Here is a 24691-nt window from a genome sequence, read left to right as displayed (position 1 = left end):
GCCTCGGTAGCGATGGCGCGGGCGGGCGCGGCCGGCGCAGCCTACCTCGCTGGGCGGCGCTGGCGGGAGGCCGCGTTTGGTTGTCGCGGCGGCTGGGTTGGGCTGGGCCGGCGGCGGGCGCGGGGCTGGCGGGAGCGGCTGCCCGGCGCGGTGCCCCGGCCCGGGGTGAGCATGGTGCCCTAGTGCTGGGGCTATGTCGGAGGCGACCCGGAGCCTCCTGCAGCGCTGGGGCGCCAGCTTCAGGAAGGGCACCGACTTCGACTCCTGGGGGCAGCTGGTGGAGGCAATCGACGAGTACCAGATGTGAGTGCGGGGGCGGGTGGCTCCCGCCGCTGCCCCGCTGGTCCCCGGCACGGCCCTAGACCCCCGTGCGAGGGGCCCGGGGCGGAGGGGGGGGGGAAGCGGCCCCCGGCTGGGGTGGGGCGGGGCAGGGCAGGGGGGTCCCCGCCGGGCCTAGGCCGCGGCCCCCCGCACCCCTCAGGCCCCGCCGCGGGACCCTGCCGTTATATAACGTGCGGGGCCGTGGGTCGGGGCGTCCCCTGAGGCGAGGCGGGGCAGGGGGGTCGCCCGGGCCCGCCAGGAGCCGCCCCGCCGAGGCCGCCGGTCGGTGGTGGGTGCTCGGCCGGGCGCTGCCCCGCTCGCCGGGGGGCGAGGCGGGAGCCGGCCCGTACTTCGGCGAGGGTGGCAGCCGGGTGGCGTGGAGCTGCAGGGCCCCCCAGGCGTGGGCCGTCGAGGCGGTTGGTTGGTGGAGCCCCGCAGCGACGGGCACCGGTGGCCCGGGGTACCCCCATCCCATCGGCTTGTCCCCTGGCGCACCATGCTCGTGGGGCAAGGGGACCCGGCCGAGGCAAATGGGCTGCCAAAGCCTCGGCCTTAACCAAAAAAACCCCAGACAACCCAGTAGGGTGAAAACTGGTCCATCGCACGCTGGTGTGTTTCGCCCCTGATGAAACCGGGGTGGGAGAGCAGGGAAGCCGATGGCGGGAGGGCAGCGACTGGCGCAGCCCCAGTTAGATTGGGTTGCGCTGGGTGGGACCGCACTGTCTGTGAATCCCTTGGTATCAAGTATTGGCACTGTTAATGGTATCCTTAGAAACACACCTGGTAGCTTTAGGCAAATGCTCTCCTCTAGCACTCTGTTCACCATGAAGATGAAAGCTATTTTCTTGTGATCCGAGTATTGTAGGCTAAGTTTCTTACGGTGAATTTTCTGGAAGAAGTCCAGAGGGTTTGCACGTGTTCCCCAAGAGAAAGTCAGCTGAAGAGATGCTCTCTGAGAGATCTTCTAGCGCTATTCAGGACTGTTCAAGTTATGAGCTGTTACCATACTGGCCACCAGTTTAGTTGTGGTTCAGAGTAACTAGACTGCTGGCCGGGTACAGCATAGTCATGAGATGCTATAATCTCATCATTTCATTCACTCACCAGACAGGATGATGCAAGTTCAGTTATTTGCAGTTTGCTGATGGTCTTCAGAGCGGGGCAAGCTGTTATTACAAAGCTTGGCACAGGGATGAAAAGAAGTTCTCTTCTAGATCTGTATCTCAGAAGGAAAAAACAATCATCGGAAAGTAAAAGAAGATATTTTTAATAATTGCCTTTATGTGAACATCTATGAGGAGTCCAGTAGGATCCTAATGCTTCAAACCATCTTGGCAGTCTCAACAGTCAGTTTCACTTAATGACGTTTCTTCAGAATGAGAAGTCTTCACGCTTCTCATTCTGAGCTTGCTTCATTGAGAAGTAAGGTCACTAAATGTTCGCAGAGAGTCTAGTTTGAGAGTCAAAGTATAACTTTTGTTCCCTTCCTCCCAGCATCACTTGTGTCTGAGAACTGAGGTGATCTCTGCGCCTTTGCTTTATTCTGACTTTAGAGCAGTGTGATATCTTTGTAAGAAAGCTCTTCCTGGGTAGCGGTATTGTAAGCTGCTCTTGCAAGCCTTATCATTGAGTTCCAACTGAGTAGAGTAGTCATCAGTAGATTAACTCTGTGGTTCCAGGAGGGAGAAGAAAGGGGAGAGAAGACCAAAGGGTTACTGGGAGATATTTCCTAGGGAGGAGCAGAACCTTTTCAGTGTGCCTATCTGCTTCTCGTAGATATAGCAGGTAAATTAATAACAATTTCAATCTATAGGGTAGAAGCTGCAAATAAGAAGCGCAGGGCAAGATACTTGCCTGTAGCTGTGGAGAGACATAACAGCATGGCTTTATGCTGTTGCCTTCTCAAATGACAACCTGAGATGGGATGAACAAGTGTATTGCTGCAGTTGGCCAGGTGCTGCTAACATTGGCAAGGTCTGTACTGATCAACACAGGGAGGCTGGGAAGAAGCTGGTTATGGTGAGCTTGCTGACACTGAGAAAGATCTTCCCAAATCTAAGCTAGTTCGTTTCAAGAATTTAATGGCTGCTGACGTAAAACACAATGATTTGCCTCCCACGTCCAAGGGACCTACATCTGCTCAGGTCTTTGTTACTCCTGGAAGTGCAGGAAGCTTGGTGCAAAGATTGGCCCTTGTTCATTCAGGTGCTTACTTGTGCAACAGCCCTCCAAGCTGTCAGCAGTGCCTTCCCTGTTGAATGTCCCCGTCTGTGGAACTTGATCTGATCCAACTTTGAACAAACTTTGAGTGAGATGCCAGATGCATTTATTTGGATTAGGGTGGGGTTTTTTTTGTATTAGTGACAAATGGAAAGAGGGTTGTGTTACTGATGCTTGCAGAAATGTTAACAGTGTGATGCTGCCTGTTGTGGGTGGCATATTGCTGCTATGGTGATATGTTTTCTTAAATTGTTACTCTTAAATGCTCTTTCTATATGTCCCTTGTGTCATATCAGCGGGGCGGTAGGGAAGGAGCGTACATTTGGGTTCAAGCGTGTTTGTGCTTTTTGTCTTGTCTTAGTCACCATCTTCCCCCCTTTATGAAGGGGGACAACGCCACTGAGTTGTGCAGTTACCTTGTCCTGTTTGGTTGTGTTTTCACTGGTGCTGGTTAAAAACTACAGTGGCATCAATCCTTGTGTCTTTTTAAGAGAGCTTAATTTTAGGAAAAGCAAAGAAATAATTAAGTTCTGATTTTTGTTTCTGACACAGGCTTTGACAGTAATCTGTTTTGGTGTATGCGTCTTGGTGTACGTATTTTAAACCCCCTCAAAAACCAGGCTGAATCCCTTTAACAATGCAAACTTGTGAGGTTCCAGACGGAAGTGTATCGTGACGCCCTGAGTACTGCGGCTGTCCCTGGGTTTCCCCTCAACCCCCTGCCCTCCCCCGCCTCTGCTTTTTTTTAAAAAAAGTTATTTACAGGGAATGGCAACAATTGCCCAGAGGTTTTGCTTGTTTAATGTTCTCCTTCCTCCCTGGACGGAAACTGTAACTCTTCCCGTAACTTCCCTCTCTAGCTTCCTTTCGCTTTCTCGAGCTGTTTGCTTAGTGCTACTTTCCAAACCCCTTGGTACTCCTGTCTCCGTGGTGACAAGGGGTGGGGTCTCTGCTCCGCAAGTGATGCTGACAGGCACAAATGTGAGCTGATACACCCCGGCAGCCTGGGCCAAGCTGCCCTGCGCCTGGCTTCCAGCGCTGGGAGGGCGTGTGGCCATCCCCGAGGGCGCCCGCGCCTCCTGGCAATCCGCCTTGCCCCAAACTCTCCCTGTGAAATGCACGTGGGCTTGTACCACAGTGGGTCTTCACAGAGGGTATAGTTTGTTATTATAAAATAAGGGGATGAGGAGAGGAAAAAGGCCAGTACTTATAAAAGGGGCTGTTGGCTAGAAGGACCTTCTTACCTGTTCTTCCTTCATGATACGCCATATATGTAGTCTTTCCTGCCTAATGTAGTGGCATACTTTGTCCATCTTCTGTTTTTTTTTTTTAAGTATGGCCTACCATGGTTATAGAAATTTTTTAAAAACAAACAACCCCCCCCCTCCCCCCAAACTATTTGGAGCAGCAGTCTGTGGATCTTTTGGCTGACATGTTTTCTGGAGATTGGGGGATGTGTGTGTGTTTCTGTGTTGTGTTCCCACTCTACAATTTTCTTTCCCCCCCATCCAGATTAGCAAGGCATCTACAAAAAGAGGCGCAGTCTCAGCACAACAACTCCGAATTCACAGAAGATCAAAAGGTGAGTATTGCTGTTTGCTCAGTCAAAGAGCTTGACTCGTAGATGTTGATGTGTACTATGGTTCTTCGTATCTCGCAGACCAGAGCCTTATGAGACCTTTTTTTCTCCCTCGATATACACAAACAGAAACAGCGCAGCATGGCCAAAACAGTTGCTGCCGTTGGATGTGACAGATGCTCTGCTGTGTAATATTGAATGTCATGCGTGCTGGTCAGAGTCCTTCATAACCTGGGTGTTTATTTTTTTGGGTGACCTTTTGATAACTTGCTTATACAACTGTAGCACAATTTATGTTGTGAAGTCTGAATACAAAATGTCTTGAACTGCAGATATTGAGGGTGTGCGAGGAGGATGTTAGCTTAACATGTAACACCTGACTGGGAAGGGTGCTGGCAGAATACTCCCTACTAGAATGTTATTTGTTTATAATCTTTCAAAATATTGAAATTACTTTACTCCTTCCTCCCTTCCCTCATTTGAAAAGGCTGTTTCTTGTCTCAGCATCATATTAATGCAATTCTGTGACAGGATTTAAGGTGAAAATGCTAGCTGAGTTCTCATACACTCAGGCATTTTCAGCAAAATAAAAATCTTTTGAGATATGAGGCCTTGCTAAATTTTTGTGTCTCATTTAAAGGCATGTTTTTCTTAGGAATACTAAATTAGAGAACCCCAGTATTTCCAAATTTCCAAGTCATAAGATCACTTGTTTGAGCAATGGCATTGCCTGTAGATTGACATTTGGTAGCCCAGAATCCCACCTATGGTAATAGGGTGCTAGAGTAATGGGATCTGTGTTTGGAAATGTTGGTCCTGAAAACAGGTCCTGACTTCAGAAATTGGAGATGAACTTGATGTGTTTAAAGAAACTCAGTACAAAGAAATACACCTGTACGTAGAGTCTGACAGTGGTTTGTAACTGTTTCCTGAATGTGTACCAATAAGAAAGAAAAGCAAAGAGCCAGTCTTCCATGTTCTGTTTACCTTCTGCAAAGACGATGATAAGGCTCATGATCATCTTAAACTGAGTCATAGTCTTGGGGAAGGATTGGGTCCACCTTTCCTGACCTGAAGGCTTGGGAGCCTTGTTAATGTTGGACAGCTGTGTAGTCTTTGATTGCTTGTGCTCTCTATCCCTTGCTGGTAGCTTTCTCCATTGTTCTCAGCTATAGTCATCTTTACTGCGCGTTTCCCCTCTGTGGATAGTTTTGAAAATATGGTTACTTCATGAAGGCAAAGCTGTTAATCTCACTTCTGGAGGCATCATCCCCTGTGAGCATGGGAACCAGAACCACACAAGGCTTTGCTTCCAGATGTTCCCTGAATCTTGTGAAAAGGACCTTGGACTAGATTGTGGAAGTGAGTGAGGTCAGCCGTGAGGGAAGGCCTGGGGGCCTCAGGAAGCAGAGATAACTGACCTCAGATGTTAGATGCGCAACTGCAATCATGTCTTAAGGCGACAGTCTTCTGAAAAGAAAAAACAAGGAGTGGCTGTTTTCAATCCTTGCAGAGTGATACCTGTTTCTAAAACTGTTATAACTTATAAGAGGTTGACATTTATATCACTTTTTTTGCAGATCAGTAAGGGGCTAACGCACTGAAACGTTGAGCCTGGTTATCAAATGGTGGTGCCTATTAGCCACATACACAGCCAAATTCCCCAACATTTTGTTGAGAAGAACATTCTCTGTCCCTCCTCTACCATGAGGAATGCTAGTCACAACAAAAATAAGTCTTGCTATTGCTTCGAAAGAAGCATTTGGAACTCTGTACAACAACATCTTTTAGTCTGATGTTAAGCTCCTTGCTGTTTTGGCCTTGCCTATTTCTACAGGAGCTTGGCCAGTATAATCTAGTGATCGTGACCAATTACTATCATTGCTAGTATCGTTCACTTGGTGTGATAGGAGTAGAGTTTAGCACACTTCTGAGTTTTCAAGCAGTTTGGTTAAATAGAAGTGTATCTTCTCTCTCACCACCCTTCAAAAAAATCTACATACCAAACCAGCTACTTTTGCTCAACTAAGTTCCTGCCAGAGCATCCACCAGCATGCTATTTCCTCCTGGTTCCAGAAAGTCTCTTTCCCTAATATCTTGTCTTTCTGAGGTTGTGTATGTCATATAAGAGCCATCTCTTTATTTTTCTGAATGTAGAACAGTGTGTAAACTTCAGGGTTTGCTTATGTGATATTACTGACCAAAGCTGTGCACAGAATTTCACAGATTAGAGAAGGCAAAGCTATGAAGCTAATTATGATTTCCAGTTGCTCGATCTACCTTCATTCCAGTCTGTGTAGATTTACAATTTGCTGTTTTCCAAAGATCATACATACTGCTGAGAATTACTATGAGGCTATCACTGTTTCTTACTTGACATACTCTGTGGGGAAGATGGATTTCAGCAGTGATTCCTCTGTACCAAGGAAAAACTACTAGCTTTACAGCTACAGGGAAAGGACAAGGCTAGGTTCAAATCCTCAGCCCCATCTGTCTGTATAAACTTTTACCATGTTTGGGTTTATTTTGTGCATCACAGGTTGTGTTACAGTGCAGATATGGCCACACCATAACTGATGGTGTGTTACTTGCTAATGTAATCATAAAATCTGTTAATCTAACAACACTTGACAGATACCACCAATTTCTTTCCTAGGCGTACTGTGAGCCAGTTGTCATTTATCTTATAAATGTATTGTTTATGATAAGAATTCAGACTTTTAAATATTCATATCTTGCCTTTTTGCTATTGATCTGAAGAGTCTGCTTTGAAACACTGTATGCTACTTTGCTTCATAGAGCAGACTAGTTTCCAGAATTTGCCGTTCATTCCTGGATTTTCAGCTTCTGGGCGGTTGTCACCTTATATCTACTGCTGGACATAATTCTGGAGTTTTAGTCCTTAGGGAGGGCTCTGTCTTGACTTGGATAATTGACAGTGCTGGAATCTTCATTAATGATTGTGAATTTTGTTGGAAGAATTTATTTGCAGGTAAATACCGTAAATAACAAATCATAGTGTTTAGTCACCCTGCAACAGCTTTAAGGAGGCTGTGTAACAATTTCATCACCTAGAAGCTGCGTGTATGGAATATTAACAGATACAGTTGCTGGTGGATTTACCTCAGTCTTAACATCTGCATCCTGCTGTTCTTTATTTTACCTTCATTCTCTAAAAATCCCACCTTCATTCATGATCAACCACTGTATTTTGCTACATGAATTGTTCCAGTTAGGTTTGGCCATGGCTGTCAGCTTGCCTCCAGCTACAGTTACTCTCACCCAGTTCTCTGTGCAATAAATTTGACCTTTAAAGCCCTCTTCTAACCACAGTTGTTGCTTCTCGTGTAACTGTTTTTGTGTTAGGCTGAGTTTTCGGCAGTATTAGAAAATCATGCGTTTTTTTTATGCAATGGTAACTTGCTGAAATAAGAGCACTGTTGAACAGTCTTAGCATGATTCATTAAACTACTGGTCTCCTAACAGCCTAGACCTCTCTTTAAAGCCAAACGCTGCTCTGGCTCTGTATTTATGCAAACATCTTTGACTGCATTACAGTTAGCACAGTCATTACTCACACAACTGCACTGAAGAAACCTTGACTACGAGATCAACTGGCTTTTTCCTTTTCTAATCACGAGTTTACATAAAACTGAATCTTAACTATTTTAAACTAGCAAAGTTAATTATGGCTTCAGTCTTTATAATGAGATGCAGAATGTTTTCCCTGCTGCAAAAATGAGCCTTTGCATGGAATAGTTGCAGCTGAAAATGATAGCAGTGTTTAGCTGCATTTTTAACTTTTGGGTTGGGTGTGGTCCCTTAAAAAAATAGTTATGAATAATGCCTGCTGGGAGCTTGCCATGTTTCAATAGATTCCATATAAAACCTATTCTTTACTATTTTAAGACTCCCAAATTCTCTTCAGTTAATCTGTTTCTAGAGCCATTATTGCCCTTCAGCCCCCAGGAGCCAGAGGACACACATTTTGTATTGCTGTTTGTCCTGTTAGGAGGTACCTAGTTCAGGCAGTTCTAAGAATACACAGTTAGGAACCTTCAGAATTGGGAACAGGAGTGTTGCTGAGCTTATCGGTGAATTGACAAAGGAGACAGGGGTTGAGCAGTGCTTCTTGACACCTCATTTATGGTGTGGGCTTAATGCCCTGCATGTGAGACAGGGAGGGGAAGAGCCATGTGAAAATCTGTTTACATGTTCTGATTCTGTGGTGAGGCACAGATACTGTGTGCTGGCACCCTGCGAACTCCTAGCCCTCTTTCTGCAGTGCTGTTGGAGGGGTTTTGGTCTAACACGGAATGGGCATGCTCTTTGCTCAGCAGTCAACACCCAAACCATCAGAATAGCTGGGTTTTAGAGCTGTAGTCAAACCTCAGAGATTTCCCCTCCCTTCCCTAGGGAGCCTCTGGATTCCTTTCTTTTACCCATTACTTCACACCTTCCTCTTTAAGATTCTACCTTTGCAAATGTATCTTTCCAGATGTTCTCAAATATAAAAAGGAATTCCTTTTGTTACACTGCAGCTGATTAGATGGATGTAGTGCATTCTAACCCTAGGGACTGAGAATCTGCTTCTGTAGTACTACCTGGTGTCCTCCCATCCAGCCTGAAGGTACGTGTAAATGCACAATGCCCATGTGTGGAGTGTGGGTCTGAAAGTGTCAAAATGAATCCAGGATTGTACGTACTCCTTTGTTTTTAAAAAATCTGTGTTTTTTCCAAGCTATGCTGGAGATCCAGCTATGAATCTGTTCTGTAGCAGAATTTATTTCAGGGAGGTAGAAGTTTGTTGACTGAACCTAAACTACAAAGTGAACCTCGACAGAAATGGAGCTGTAATATTTTTACTCTGCCATGTTGCATGCAAGCATACAGTCATGTTGCTAATATTAAAATTCCCAAAGAGCACACTGCTGCACATGCTGCATCCTCGGCAAAAGAGAAGACAATGTGTCCCCTGTGCTAATATGCATCACTCCCTACTTTCCTGGAAGGTGCTCAAAAGGACTGAATTTTTTATAAGACCTCCATACAATGGATAGTAATATAAACTACGAGGATGTAATGTCTGAGCTAATGCCATGTTCTAACAGAGTGTTTAAGACAAGAGGAGATACCAGTTGGGGAGAAATGGCTTTGAAAGCTTTCAAGAGCCTGTGGAGGCAGATGAAAATCACGTATCTGAGACTTTTACACACTCCAGCTGTTGGCTCTGCTCTTGAGGTATTGATGTCTGATCTGCTTATGATTCAGCTCCTGAACTCTTTCAACTTTCAGTGTGGCATAAGGTGAACTGAAACTGAAGCCACTTAGCTTTTAGCCCAGCCTGTTGAAACTAGTGGTGGCCCAGGAGCTGACTGAGAAGCAGTTCTGACTGCAGGAGAGTCAAGGCAAATGACTGGGGAAGGTAGTTGTGAAAGCACGCCCCATTTCTATCTGCTGCTACAAAACTCTTTGAGCCCTGAAATGTAACCCTCCTTTAAAGGGAAATTTTGGCTTTTGACTGATACCACATAACTTGCCAGATGCCCATACTCTTGAAGCTCTTTGATGCTAGAGTTGTGGCTAGGAAATCTTTTCCTCCCCTTGCATCCAGCTTGAGGGGAGCTGTTTTTATACTGCCTGGTTTAAAAGGAGAGAATGACTTACAGGTGCATATTTCAACTTTTGTCTTCCTTCTGAGGGGAAATCTTACTTTGAAAATAACCTGCTTTTCTTTATAGCTTCATCGTTGCTATTTTTCTTGGCCTATAAGTGTTCCACAGAGCATTTTGAATTATATTTGGTCCTTATCTCTGCAGATAGACTTAGCTTTTCATCATTAAAACCTTTTAGTTAATGAACAAACTTGTGATGGTCAAGCAAGATAAAATAAACCATGCAGTTGTGTCCACTTGATGTCAGTTATGGAAGTCTGAATTCCTCTTGATTTTTTTTCAGCTGGTAGTAATAGAAACAAATGCGTCTGTTGCTGGAGCTTCTTACTTTGTGAGACATAACAGCTTAGTGTAGCACTGTCTTCAAAGTAAGACTGCTGGTAATGGACTATTTTGAAGCCCTTCCCTCTCTTCTACATCTTTAAATAAAAATGAGATATTACTTCACAGTTCTGCTAAGGGATATTTTAGATAGCTGACAAGTTTGAATCAAATAGTCTATTTCATGTTTCACTCAGAGTTTAAATGTCTTAAAATTACAAAAGTAGAAAGTTAAAAAAATAATCCGCCTTTATACTTCCTCTCCCACCAAAACCCACAAAAGCGGACCGTGTTTTTTTAGTGCTGAGATACTGGGCTTCTGTAACTTCTGAGGAGGGCTGACTTGGTCTGCCGAGATTGTAAGCCTGATAGAGGAACTGTAGACATAACTCCTAAAAGGGCAAATTAGAACAAACCACACAAGTTCTCAGAAGGTAACATACTGTTTGGTTTGGATTTTTTTTTCTTTCTCTCCTCTATCACTTCAGAGCAGTTGAGTTTATAAACAGTTTATGATGTGGTAGGCTTTATTAATAGTTTCTGCTGAGTGAATGACCCCCATCTGTGTTGATGAGCTGTGGGAGGGGAGTTAAGTGGCAGATGTCCGTTTCATCTATTGCGCTTTCAGAAAATGTTGTTTGTGTATAAAAAAGCTTTTCATGGTGAATGATCTGGTAGTGAATAATAGATCTGAAATCTTTGCAAGAAAAAGCAATTGTTCGTATTTATATTTTTTAAAAATGTGAATATGGAAGAATACAGTTTCAGTACTAAATTAAGGTTTTGTTGTTTCTTTTTTTCCTTTCAGAAAACCATAGCTAAAATTGCAACATGCTTGGAACTGAGAAGTGCAGCTTTACAGGTATAGTTCTTTTTCCTATGTGACTTCATACTTTAGTGATAGGTACTGTAGAGCTTTTTAAAACTAGTTTAGTGTCTTCAGACATAGCCAAAACTTCTGAAAACAGAGGGAACAAACCCTTGAACACTTTGACTTTCCAGGTTGTCAACATGATGCCCCAGGTGGCTGCCTTAAAAACCTTGAAGTGCTTATATGAGCGTGTATTAGGGTTTGTATAGAAATTTAACTGTAGGTCTTGTGCCTTTGGTTCTTTGCCTCATTTTTCTCCTTCAGAACTGATTAGTTTGTCTTCCTAACCTGTGTGCAAGGGTAAAAAGATCCCTGGAGTGACCCTTGCACTAATTCAGCTGCTTCAGAAATCATAATAGAGCATGAGGAAGTATGTGTCTGTAGAAGAAAAATTGCTTTGTAGCAGTCATGAAAACTGGCAGTGCTGTAGGCAAGTGTGTGAAAATAATGATTTAGAAGCTAGACTTTGGGCTTTTTTCTGGACTGAAGGTAGATGTCATGGAAGTGAATTTCTTTTTCTCTCAGCACAATCTTATCCCCAAAGCGAAAGGGAAGTCAGAGAAATTTCCAAAAGAGTGTGGATGGGGGAGGGATGAATCAACTGAAGCAAAGTTTGGGTTACTGGATCACCTCTTTACCAACGAATGGTGGTGACAAGCAAATTTTGCATCAAGTTACTCACAGCAGCGCTCCTGAGTACTTCATGTTGTTGCACAAGGTGCAGCAGCTCTGTTGTGCTGCCTTCAATTGTCGGAGAGGCTGGGATACAGTGACAATTTAGGCAGCATGCTGGAGCTGGACTAATAAGGTGGGGGCTGACCAGTCTCAAGGCTGTGCAGTGTTTGAAGAATTACTTGGTTATTTCTACCTGTCTTTCTCCTTTGATCTAACCTGGGGTGTTTGAACAGTGTTGCATTTGTTCTGAATCACTGTGATTTTGTGACGAGGGCAGATGTGTTCCATTGTGGGACAGCTTTGTGGGTGAGGTCACGTCTCACCCACAAACTGAACAGAAGATGTCTTGCAAGAACAGCCTTCCTTGCTGTTTATTCCTCAGCAGTAACTCAAGGATTTTATAACCTTGTGTGAGGGTACTAGAACTTCTCATCCACTTCGCTTTGGGGAGTGTTTTACTTGCCATAGTTTTATTATGGTTTCTTAGCAGAGATTAAAGCAGTTAGTGAGTGTGGTTGTCTTTTCCCGTTCTTCTAACAGTATGGGTATAGCTGCTTTACTGTCCTTCTGTAGTCTTGCAGAAGATCCCTGTTGACGCTTGGGCAAAATCTAGAAAAAAAAAAACCCCGTTGGGCCTTAAGGAAATGTTGAAAACAATGGGTAATCTTAAGAGATGCCAAGGGTGCAATGACACAATAGGTAAGACCTGACTCTCTGCTTAAAAGAGGATGTCCAGTGTCAATCCTATTATTTGCACCACTTTTCTTATGCCAGCTCTGCCACTTGTCATTTCAGAATAGGCTAGTTCAGCTTGCCAAACTGTCAATGAACTACCTCAGAATAAAAAATGAAAAACTTTTCCGTTGAGTTAGTAAGTCAAATAGGCTTACTGAGAAGCAGACATGTGCTACAGCCAGATGAGGAAACTGCATCATCAGAGTTGGGGAAAGGAGAGATGGGAATCCCTCTTCCATTTGCAGTGAGCTCTTAGCTGAGTGTTTTGTCCAGCTCATCCTGTATACTGTAACTTCTGCCAGTGTTGCAATGTTGGACGTGTGTCTTGAACTGTGAATGCTCCTGTCAGAGCATCACTTTGCAGTGTAGTCTTACAGCTGATCTTGCTTCAGAACAACTTGATTGGGGAAGAATTAAAACAAGTGTCTCTGTCTTAATGTTCCTGTGTGTAGTAAGTATGAAAGACCAACTAGTTGCTTTAAAAATATTTATCTTGCATTAGAGCTTGGAACATGGAATAAGTTTGTTGTCAATAAATGAAGTAATGTACTTTCCGTGTCACCTGTGAACCTAGCCTCTGTTGGGGAGATTTTGTTTGGGTTTTTTTAGGACGTAGCTTTGAAGTAACTTGGTACGCTTGAACAAAGGAAGCACCTTGCATGCTTATTCTAAGATTTGGTAGCTCTGTCTGAGGGGGGAGGTGCATACTAAGTTCTAACTCTTTCTTTGTAATGTCCTAGTCCACCCAATCACAGGATGAATTTAAGCTTGAGGATCTGAAGAAGTTGGAACCAAGTAAGTAGTATCTTTGTATTTTAAGTGAGTGACATTTATCATTACAGTGGAAAATATGACAGCAGCATGAATACTGACTGACCACAATGTGGTTTGACAATAATGCTGGTTTTAGGTGGTTCTTCCAAATATCTGTTACCACGTAGACAAAACCTGATGTGTATTAAGGAATGTAATGTGGGTAACTTCAAAGTATAGTAGTCCTAGTGTTTCAGATAATGTATTCGTCTTTATTCTCAAATAAGTAATTCTTATTTGGTGCTATAATTTTTGCACAAAATAGTAACTTAAGCTATCAGTAGTACAGTATATAATCAGCTGGAAAATTTACCTGCACATTTCTTATTTGAAGTGAATTTCAACAGTTTGTGGTCTTCCTCCTTGCAGCATGAAATTTATTTTTTCTTCTGAAAATATTTAACTTGTGCTCATGGTAGCCAATCACCTGTCACCTACTGCCGTAATGCTACCAAACTAACGAAGTTCAGAGTCAAAGTGAGGATGTGAGTCAGTCTTTGAAGGGTTTTGTGTGATGGTTTTTTTTTCCCCAACTGATCCTGGGTCAGTTCTTGGTATGTCAATCCAGAAATAACTTTTTCATGTAGGAAGTATCTATTTATCTGCTAACATTTTCCTTCCCATAACACTGGCTGCCTTATTCTCAAAGCATCCTTATGATCAGAGCTTCCGCATCTAAGCAATATTATCCTGAATGCTAACATTTTTGCTATTCTTGGGGAACAGGAGATGTGGAAGAGCATCTTTCATGCTGTCAAAAGCTGGTTTTATTTTACTCCTGTCACAATTGTATCATTAAGGGGGATGTTGGGGATAAACATGATGGGCTGGCAGGTGTTTCCACTTCATGAATAAGCTGAGCTTCTCTGCACTCCCATTCTCTAAGTAACTGGCACAGGATCCTACAGGGAAGCTCGTCAAGAAGCAGGGCGTTGAATTGAGGTTCCTAATGTCTCTAACAAAACATGGAGTCCAAATGCTTTTAAACTGTTCCCTGAAAATGGAAAGTGAAGGTACATTACAAGACTGCTAGGTCTGTGAAGACTATAACTCAGGAAAGGGTTTATCAATGTGTTGGAAGTATTAGGTCTTTCTCAATCTGCATATTGTATGTCTGGCCTCTGCATCCTCTGATTTGGGATTATTTTGTATAGATACTCCTGCTCTCAGTTTACAAAGTATTTAAAATATTGTAATCATTTAATGACTGTGGATTTTAGACTCCATTGTGCAAATGCCCTGTGAGTGACTGAATGATGGAAGAGGGAAAGGAATCACGTTTTAGTTGATCAAACTGTTCTACAAATCAAAGGATGTGACTATTGAAGGGTTTAGTGAGAATTTACATTCCGACAACAGACGTAAAGCTTTCCTTGAAATGCCTCCTCTTCTTAAAAGCCAGAATTTCACTTGCTGTACAACAGTCCTGTTGCTTATCTTGCCCTCCCTTGGAGAATTGGTTTTTAGCTGTCAAAAAACTGTTCAACAGTGTGAAGCACATTCAGCCCATGCTTCATACAACAAGCAACTATATTAAAACTGAGGAAGAGTGTGTGTCCATCAGTTTTTTCAAAGACACTAAGTTATTTTCCTTGGAGGAGAACGGATGCTTCTACGACAACAATTGAACATTGATGTTCTTAATGCTGCTGTCTGACTTGGATTGTTCTGGCCTCTTTCTCTCTGAATTGTGCCTTTGTTTTGTGGTTTTTAAGTATATCTTGACTAGAGTAATCTTAATCAGGCCAACACCAACCATTTCATAAAATACACCGTGACATGTTTTAATTTGTCATCAATTTTCTGTTGCGTTCCACCAGAAAAAGCTAAAAAAAATCTGGGCTGGCAATGCAAATAAGCAATTCCTTTGTTATGTCAAGCCGTTCGGTTAGGGTGGAATGAAAACAGCTATTCACACAATTTGGCTTGTTTTAATTACTTTTGTGCCTGAAGCTGTCAAAATGGCTGAGAAATTTGGTTTGAGTGTTGTTATAACAACCAAGGCCCTTAGATTTAACCTTTTTTTTTTTTTCCTTGTGTTGTCAAGTTCTAACTTTTCCTACTTAAGCTTGCATTTCACGCTGCTTGGAAAGTGAAGCAGTTGGCTGGTTTTGTTTGTTTATAGGATTTGTCACGGAATCTTTTGTGCTACAGCAGGGTCCATACATACAAATAGTTCTTTTGAGACTACACTGTGTGAAATCATTGCTAACACACTGGATCTCACAAATCCTTTTCTTGTGAAAGCTTATACCAGTGTTATAATACACATTACAAATGGATAGCCTGGGACATACCATGTGCCTGTGTTAATGTACGATAATTCTAGCCACTAGACTAGTTTCAAACTCAGTGTATATGTATTATAAGAGAAGTAGATAGTGGGTTGTATTGGGGAGCCTGATATCTGAGTTACTTCGTCTATTTTAAAAAAAAAAATCAGTATAGGTATCATAAGCTGTCACTAAAAATCTAAATGGACAGTGGTCTTTACCAAGTTACTGTGTACTGGTCTTACTGCTCACATCAATAATTTCTTTTGAAATCTTTCGAGAGAGAGCCAACTGCTGATAAAATCAATGTGACTGTCCAATGTCACAAAAGAAAAGGCAGCTTCTGCATGAGAACCTGCAGAAAAGTATTTTTAAAAGATTTCTGTTGGAAAAGCAACATAAATGCAGGCCGCAACGCTGGGATCTGCCCATCAGTTCCACACATGGAGAACTTTCTGTGAATCGTGTTCTCGGCAGCAGCGTTACAGAGGGGAAGTGCTCTTTCTCCCAGAGGTGATGTGTGTTTTTAAAAGCAAAACAAAACCCAAAAAAGCGCAAACCAACCTCTTAAAGCTTGGGTGTCTTATGCAGTATTGCAAGGGAGATCCCTGTTTGTTGTAACCTATTGTTTTTTTCTGTGATCTGGTTATTTTTATTTAAATCAACTGAAACTCGCACTTGTGATAGGTGTAAAGAGAATTTTCCTTAAAGGATGATTGTTGCATTGCTTTTTTTATTTGTTTGCTTTTTCTTAGTGACTTTGAATAAGTATTTCACCAGGCTGGGTGCTGTAGATCCACTTCTTATCCTGATGATGTTTGAAGGAGCACTTTAGTACGTCGCCGCATTACAACTTTTCAAAATTATTTGCTGTTGGTGATGAGACAGAGTTGAAGGCCTTTTAAAAACTTGATTCACAGCTTTTTGCGGCAAAAGCCAAGAGGTTCTGGATGGTGTTTCCAGAATTTTCTGAGCTAAACATTCAGCATCACCCTTGTTTCCAACACCCCCAGGATGTCTGAGAGCAGCGTACTCCCGTGGGCAGGTCCGGTACCAACGCCCGGGTGCGTGGCTGCGGCTCTGTGGCCGGAGGGTGTATGCTCAGCTCTGCCTCCAGGCAGCATCGGGACTTTAGGAGCTGTAAAACTGTTTGCCTTTTTCCTGTGCTCCTATCGGTGGAGTATTTTGTGCCCTCTAGCGATGACGGAAATGAATTACTAGAAGGTTTTTTTCAGGGGATATTCATTCACGTAGTGAGAGAAACTGATGACTGCGAAGAGAGAGGAATCTAGTGCTTACCAACCTTTGGAAGGTGGGGGGAGAACTCCTGTAATTTCTATTGCTTCTGTATAACGTGCCTATGATCTGAAAGAGATCTCGCTTTACTGAGATTTTTCTGCCTGGGGCAGTTTCCCTTTCTGTCTCTGGTATGATGCAGCTCTCCAATGGCTGGGGAATTCTGAGAGCGATAAAAATCCCCTTCTTTTCCTGAACCTCAGCTGCGCTGGAAGGTCTGTCTGCTATTAATCAGCTACTTTTCTGTTGGGAAGTGGCTGTGATTCTTCACCACCATGGTGAGATCTGCATTACTGATCCCTCGGAGCAGAAGTCTTTGGAGAGAGAGAGAGAGAGACAGACTTGGCATCAGTTTTGTCTATCAGATCTCTGACTGAAGGAAACTTAAAGCTTTCTATGTATTTCTGTGTATTGTGTTCAGCTGGAATCAGGTAGTACCTAACCTCTCAGGTGGTAGTGCAGAAATCAGAAAAAAAAAATCAGAATGAGCAAAGACTGGAAAGACTTTTTGGGTTCTTTATAGTTTCCCTGAGGAATTCTTTATTCATTGTAGCATTCAGATGGTGTCTGGTAAGTTAATGATGGAGCCCACGCTGAGTGATATGAATATGAACACAGATGGAGAAGCTCTCCTACGCTGGCTGAATGATAGTGTGCAGAGGCAGAGGGGCCTGGCAGTGGTTCCTTAAACATAACCAGTATTTGTGTAATCTTAACACTGCTTTAAAATAGTTTTGTTCTCATTCAGTAGTCCTAAGGGGAGATTTCTAAAACGTGCTCTGAGAGGGCTTATTGCAAAGTGAGACTCAGTGAGAGGACTCAGTTTTTCTACCTCCTTTCCCCCTACCCAGTTTGGGATGCTTATGGTCTGGTAGGAGAGTGCCTTTCCCTGCAGGTGTTCTCTTGTAAATTTTTAGGCCCTTTAGCCATCATGAAATGCTTATTTCTTTCACATGCTTTTGGAAATTTTGCTTTTACTCATAAATGCTTTTGGAAATAACAGCTAAAGTTGTGATTACTAAAACTTGAGTAAGTTGCCAGTACAAATGGCAAAGCCATTCTCCACCGAATGATGGAGACATTAATCGGTGTCTCTGGGGCTCGATGCTCAGATGTTGCACTGTATCTCTTCCGAATTTTGCCAGTCTGCCCAGACACCTGAGGACAGAAAAAGGAAAAAAAAAAAAAAACCAACCAACCAAACAGAAACCCCAAAAAACACCACCACCACCAAAAAAACCCAAAACACATGCATGAAGAACTAGGAAATCTCAACTAAGCTATGTGTTACCAGCTTGCTTGGACTCCCACAGTGGCTGTCTGAATGTGCGGCCTACATGTGTGCTTAAGTGTGTCAGTTCTGGAGACTTCAATCTGTTTGGAGCTGTTGCCAGCAACAGCACCGCCCTCCTTTCAATAACCACCAAAGATTGCTACCATTACCCCGGGGGTCTGTAGCTGTTTCTCATGATGCTTTTGGTTATTGCCACGTTTATCTTCCCTGCCTGTGTAAACGTGGTGGTGATTATGTACTAGAGTTGCAGCTAGTCTGTCTGAATGTTATAGTGATATAGCTCTGATTAGGACTGTACTCATGGTTAAAATATGAGAGAAATTTTTCTTGCCATGATTTTTTTTATATTATTAATTGTGTGTGTGAAGATGTTGTGAGAATGGACATAGCCGTACAAAGTAGTGGAATTAATGCTTGTTTATGGATATGGATTTTTTGTTTCCTTCCTGTCTGCAGTCTTAAAGAATATCCTCACTTACAATAAGGAGTTTCCCTTTGATGTTCAGCCTGTCCCACTCAGGTAAGAGAGAACTGGGTCACTTCATGTACAGATATGTATCTGAAAGCAAGCACAGCCTGGGACCTGGTTACATCTGAGACACTAGAATTTCTAGAGCTACCTACTTGCTGCATTGCTTTGGGTAAACTGGTTAAAAAAACCCTTTTAAATTCTGATTTTCTAGGTACCACTAAAAATCAAGCCCATGCTTTTGGTAAAATCAGTAGTTGGTAGGCCCCTACATCTCTCTGTATTGTGTCTCGGTTTTAGACTCTGTGCTTTCTATGTGGGCTGAGCTCCTGCAACCTCTGTCAGGGTCTGTAGATACAGTTAGTAGCTAATCAGAAGCATGAAATGGTATTAAAGCATATTGCCCCTGCTCTATACTCAGATGCTGACTTGTGAGTTGAAAGCCAGATGATGAATGATCTTTGGTCTCATTCTTCTTTTTCATATTTTACAGGAAGATTTTAGCACCTGGAGAAGAGGAACACTTGGAGTTTGAGGAGGATGATGAGGAAGGAGGAGCTGGAGCAGGGTCTCCAGACTCTTTTCCTGCTAGAGTTCCAGGTAGGGGCACTAGCCTTGCCATGCCAGCCTATGTAGCATGTGTAAGTTCTGTCTCTGAGAAGCCCCTTTCTCCACCTGTGACTTGAAAAATTTGGGTGAGGAGCAACAGGATAATGTAAACCCTAATGCTGTATTGGAGAACCCACAAAGGTGGCCAGTGGATTTTTTTTTTTCAGCAAACAATATCTTATTGCAAAACAGTTGCATGGATAACCTGTGAGTGTGGTACCATCTAGCTCCAATAAATGGCCTTTATTCCCTGTTCGAACTCAGTCTTTTTGTTCCATGCACTTTCTTAACTGTACTACGTGAAGTGTTTCAAATGCATTCAAATGTAAATTGTGGCAATGTTTCCCCTGCAAGGAGCATTACATCCTGCTAGAGATGTGATAAGTTGTTGCTGGTTATTTTTGTGTTGCATCATCTGGTGAGACAATGGTTTAGACTAAACCGGAGCTCCGAGAGGATAAAGAGGGGGTAGCTTTGGTTTTGATAGCTTAAGTCCTTGTCCACGTGAAAGCACTTGTAGAACTGGATATACCTACAGATTCTAGAGAAGGTCTTCCTGTAACTTCAGGTTTTGACAGTTTACCAGGTAAAGGAGCAGGATGTTCCAACAGAGGTTCTTTTTGTTCCTGGTGCAGTTTCTTTGCAGAAGAAACAAGTTTCTACTTTTAGAGAAGGTTAGCAAACTTCGTATTTCAGGGAGGAGATAACAAGTAGGGAAACTAGTACTGGAATTATGGTCGAAAGAGCTGGGATGCTGCATTACTTATCCCTGGACAAAACACGTCCCTGTCCTTAGATCTGAGCAAATGCATGCTGCTGAATATGACCCCTGCAGGCTATATTGATGTAGGTATGCACAGTCTACAGTTGTTTATGCTAAGCTCACAAATAGGCTACAATATATTGTGATATTTTATTGCTGACATTTACTGTCTTGATGCTTGTTATTCACCATGATAAATCCATTTATGAAGATGTATTCTGTCCGTCCAAAGTACAGCAGAGATCTTGAGTAGCTCTTGGTATGATGGTTCATCAATAAGGCCATGACCATTACCATAGTGCCAACAGTTAGAGCTGTATACATGTAGTGGACATAGAAGCTGTGTATGTGCTTAAGAAAGACTCTAAGTTGATGATAGACAGATTGAGTTTACAGTGAAATCACTTTCAAAGAAGTAGGGTAGCCAAATCGGAAAGAGGAGAGGTTTGGGGCATATCCTTTCTTACAGAATTATTCCTCAGTAAACCCATGCTTTTAAGAGGAGGTGAGAGCAACTCCTGAACTTACTGATGTTTTACATTGTCATCTACTTAATAAACTGCATATCTCACTTTTCTGAATTTTTTTGCGTTATGGTGAACTTCCCCATAGCTACAATAATCTAAACCCCTAAGGTGCTTTTGTGCTACTTGAACACAGATCTTGTTTCCCCATTGAATGTAAATTAATGTGGTGCTTCTTACCTGATTGGAGGTTGGTCTGTTGCTCTTTCTCTGGGTGATGAGGCTTAAACAAAAGCAGTTTGCAGCCTTCTGAGGTGAGCCTTGTAAGTAAAGTGGACTTTCCGTATTGAATTGATAGAACTGTGTTGCACTCTTTGCTTCTATATGCCTTTAATCCATAGTGCATAACTGTATTGTCTAACTGACCATGGTCTTGTCTTCTTCATGCATGGCTTCATCGTTATCACATTGCACCATTCATCTAACCCAGGAGCCAACGAAGGTATGATAACCTTTTAGTATATACAGTTATTTCTTTGATCATGTTCATGTAGCTGCGATGTTCTTCATTCAGCTCTTAGTTTCAACCTGCAAAATACAATCTTTGGTAACAATCATAGTACTAGGCATCTATGTATTGATCTTCATTTGCCTACAGTACCAGAAAAGGGGAAGGTCTTATTTGGTGATGCACCTTACATAGCTCTCTAGAAGTCCTGCTGTGCTAATAAAGACTGATATTCTGGTATTCTGGTATAATAAAGACTGGTATTCTGACTTGTAGTGTAGCCAAAGGTAGGTGTAGCTAGATTTTCTGTAGTGGAATACACATTTGATGAGAAATCTTGCACAAAGAGTACTTATGTAGTTAGACTTCTGTGCTGTATGGAGCTGAACTGACCAATGGCTTGCTGCCTCTAACAGCAAAGGCTTCCTGCCTTTCTCCTGGTTGTGTACTACTTTATTCCAGTGCTGTGCTGGCAATGGATTCTTCTGTGAACCATTTCCATTTGTGAACCCAGCAGGAGACTTGTCACTTTTTCCCCTTTTTCTGAAACGGGGTTTGGGAATGGAGAGACTGAACGCCTGTGTCTTGGTGGCAGTGAGCTGTTGGGTTGGCTCTCCTTTGTATATCTGAAATGCGGTTGTAGGAGGACGCTTATTTAATTTGTAGATGCTCCCTTCCCCCTCTGGCAATGATGCCCTGTGGTTGTGTCTCGAATGGCTGGCAGTTTTCTCGTGAAAAGCCTCTGTGTGAGCCTGCTGAAGGCTAATGGGCCCAAGCCGCGGTGGCAGACTGGCAGTGCAATGCCCAGCCCTAGTGAAGTTGTATCATAGAGAGGTTACTGTCAGCTAATGGCTCCTATGTGGAATGGCTACAGAGGCTTCAGCGAAAGACCCACTTTGGTGGTTGTGGCTCGCATGAGACAGGTTACAGTCAGCTGCTTTAGGCCATCGCTGGCTTGGCTGTTCCTCCTGCTGAGGCAGAAAGAAAACAGTGTTCCTTGGAAACCATCTGTCCTACTGTTCTCTTACCTGCTGGAAGAGAGCTTGACTTTTCTGTTCATTGCAACTCTGCTATTTCACACACTCTGGAAAGCATTTTTCAAGAACAGAATAATGTTTCTTAAGCCATTATTTTTATAATAAATGCCAGTCTGATGCATTTTTCAGGTGATTTTTGTGTCAAGTATCCCATCACTTAATCCCTTTGAGTGATGGATAGGAAAACTGAAAGTTACAGTTGTTCTTGGCTCTTGGGGGGCATGCTGCTTGTAGGAGACAACTGAAAGATGGCAGAGCAAAATTTTGTGCCAAAGAGAAGATGGGCTTGCTTCTACCTTCATTTAGATTGAAATAAGGACTCGGTCTTTGAACATCTGTTCAAGAGAGACAGCAAGATTAACTAGAGCGTGTATGCTGCTTTGCAGAAATGGGTGCTCTCTAAGTTTGCTTTTTAACACTTCTCATACTGTGGTCAGAAGCCTGTCCCATTACTTCAGAATGGTGGGTCAAATTCTGCTGTGATATGTTGTGAAGTGCCTGCAGATGCAGCACCTTGGAGGTCATGAGCCTGCTAGCAGCCAAGACAGGAAATACAGAAACGTACTGCATCATAGATGTGAATTGAAGTCTTGCTGATTATCCTGAAAGAGGGACTGGGTGTCGGAGTGCTCATGAAATCTTGCTGAAGCTGTGGCTCTCTAGTTCTAAGAGCAGAATACCCCTCTTGCAAAGCCAGTCTCTCTAATAGGACAAAAACTCCTTAGTTCTCCAGCTCCTCAAGCAGATCAAGAGGAAAAAAAGTATCAAGGAAAACCCGTGTTGGACTTGCCAAAGGAAACTATTACTTTGTTTAGATCTCAAGCCTTGGGATAACATTTTTTTTAATTAGAAAACCATAACTTTAAATCAACTTGCTCATGAGTCTAAGCATTTTCTATCTTGGTGCTTATTCATCTAATACTGGAGAGAGGCTTGAAGCCTGCCAGTTTTTGCTAAAATCAGCATGAAGAAACCTACTCCATTGTTGATGACAGAATCTCATGGCTTTTAGTTAGTTTGAACAGTTTGGATTTCTTGTCAGCTGCACTGTCTTCCTCAGCACTGCGAGGATTCACCTACACTGAACACGAAGTTTTGATGCTAAATGTTCTTGATGCAGAGCTGGGAAGTCCTTCCTTAAGGCAAAAGGGAACTTGGGGGATGCAAACACTATTTTTTTTTAATTTTTTTTAACCTCTTTCCTTTAAGTAGAGGCCAGTAGAACTTAGATAATTAAGAATCTCTCTTCTGGTTCCCTTATGTCCAGTGGGATTTGCAACAATGCCATTTTCCTCCTTATTTTCCCAGCCTAAATGTTCAACGTGAAGCCAAATCATGTTCCAATGGGGTGGGACTCCTGATTAAGTGTCTGAACTTCCTGCAACTGCAGATGGAATCCAGCCTCCCAAATTTAATCCTTAAAAACGATACACATTCAGTTCCATGCCTGAGTTATTCTGCATGAGAGCAAGAACGAACACTTTTAAACAAAGCTCCTCTCTGTTCTTATGACACTTTCATTTGACTTGAGGCAGTCCTGGGGTTTTTTAGTGTGACCTTTGAAATCTGTCAAATGATGTGTGTCTGTGCACACAGACTTTCCCATAGTGCTGTGTACTATTGGGGTATGAATCCTTGGGCTTTGAACCCCCTATGGAGAACAGCATCTTCCATGAGACATGATGGGATAAGCAAGGCCTCTGCTGTAAGATGACACAAAGGGTTAATAATGTGCTTTACTCTTTCCAGGTACTTTATTACCCAGATTGCCATCTGAACCCGGGATGACATTACTCACCATCAACATAGAGAAAATTGGTCTGAAAGATGCTGGGCAGTGCATTGATCCTTACATCACAGTCAGTGTAAAGGGTAATGATTTGCGTTCCTGGCTCCTCATTTCTAGTTTGGAGAGAGTGTGTTTTCTGAAAGCTGTATTGACTTTTCAACCTGCTGGGAAAAATATGTGTTGGTACTTGCATTTTCTGTTGTGGACTTAAGGCTTCTGCTTTAATCAAAGGTGGAAAAATTCTGTATTTGAGAGAGACTGGGAGGTGAATCACTGCAGGAGACATGCTTATCTGTGCACTCCGGTGTGCCTTCCCCATGCTGGGAGCTGAGTATCAATGACTTGGCAGACCGTACTTCTCTCTTCCAGCTTCTTCAGCTGACTCTTAAGTACAGATCTGTTTGGACTGCTTGTACTCCCCAACGCATATTGGTCTCTGGGCTTTCTGGATGGTGAACCACAGACCGCTGGCTCCATTCTTTCCCTGTCATTAAACTAATTTTTTACTAAAACAGAGATCATCTTACCGAAGCTTAAGGTTTAGAGGAATGGGTATGAAGCTGGGAAGCAAAGCTTGCAAGTGAAATAAAATATAAAATACATTTTAGCCTTGGCAGTGAAATATTTTGGCCAAAGCCTGGTGAGCTAACAGCCCCTGCTGCTCTCAGAGGTTCCATGAATCTGGAAGAACCTCTCCCTCTGTCAGTCCAGGATAGGCAACGTTAGGATTTCTCACTGTTTCAGATTACAACATGGTTGATGGCTTTTGCTTGAGGCTGAGATTTTTGGTATTCAGACTCTTTCTAGTGGGAGTATCTGCCTCTTCCACTAGTAGTGGAAGAGTTCCACTTATTTTGCGTTTCTTAGCAGGAAGCCCCTGTAGTCAGAATTGCTTACCCTTAACCTGCCCTGCTTGACTTCTGCTTATCTTTACAATCTTTTGAGGTGTATGTTTGGGTTTTTTTGTTTATCATATAAA

General features: G+C 42.8%; 1 protein-coding gene across 3 annotated transcripts in view; it reads left to right on the top strand.

Moving 5' to 3' along the window:
• The first annotated feature begins 10 nt into the window (after nt 1–10).
• AIDA (axin interactor, dorsalization associated) overlaps nt 11–24691 on the top strand; it is a 31019-nt gene continuing 6338 nt past the window's right edge. The window contains exons 1-8 of one of the 3 annotated variants that reach the window (XM_072856998.1): nt 15–303; nt 4054–4123; nt 10925–10978; nt 13138–13192; nt 18530–18593; nt 19036–19142; nt 20869–20880; nt 23673–23795. In XM_072856998.1, coding sequence (XP_072713099.1) covers nt 194–303; nt 4054–4123; nt 10925–10978; nt 13138–13192; nt 18530–18593; nt 19036–19142; nt 20869–20880; nt 23673–23795 — 595 coding nt within the window. In that variant the 5' untranslated portion in view covers nt 15–193. Of the gene's footprint in view, nt 304–4053; nt 4124–10924; nt 10979–13137; nt 13193–18529; nt 18594–19035; nt 19143–20868; nt 20881–23672; nt 23796–24691 lie in introns of all 3 variants that reach the window. The other 2 variants (XM_072856999.1, XM_072857000.1) reach the window with 2 other exon arrangements.

The sequence above is a fragment of the Ciconia boyciana genome, chromosome 3, assembly GCF_034638445.1.
Source record: "Ciconia boyciana chromosome 3, ASM3463844v1, whole genome shotgun sequence".
NCBI lineage: Eukaryota > Metazoa > Chordata > Aves > Ciconiiformes > Ciconiidae > Ciconia > Ciconia boyciana.
This window is presented reverse-complemented; position numbering and strand designations above follow the sequence as displayed.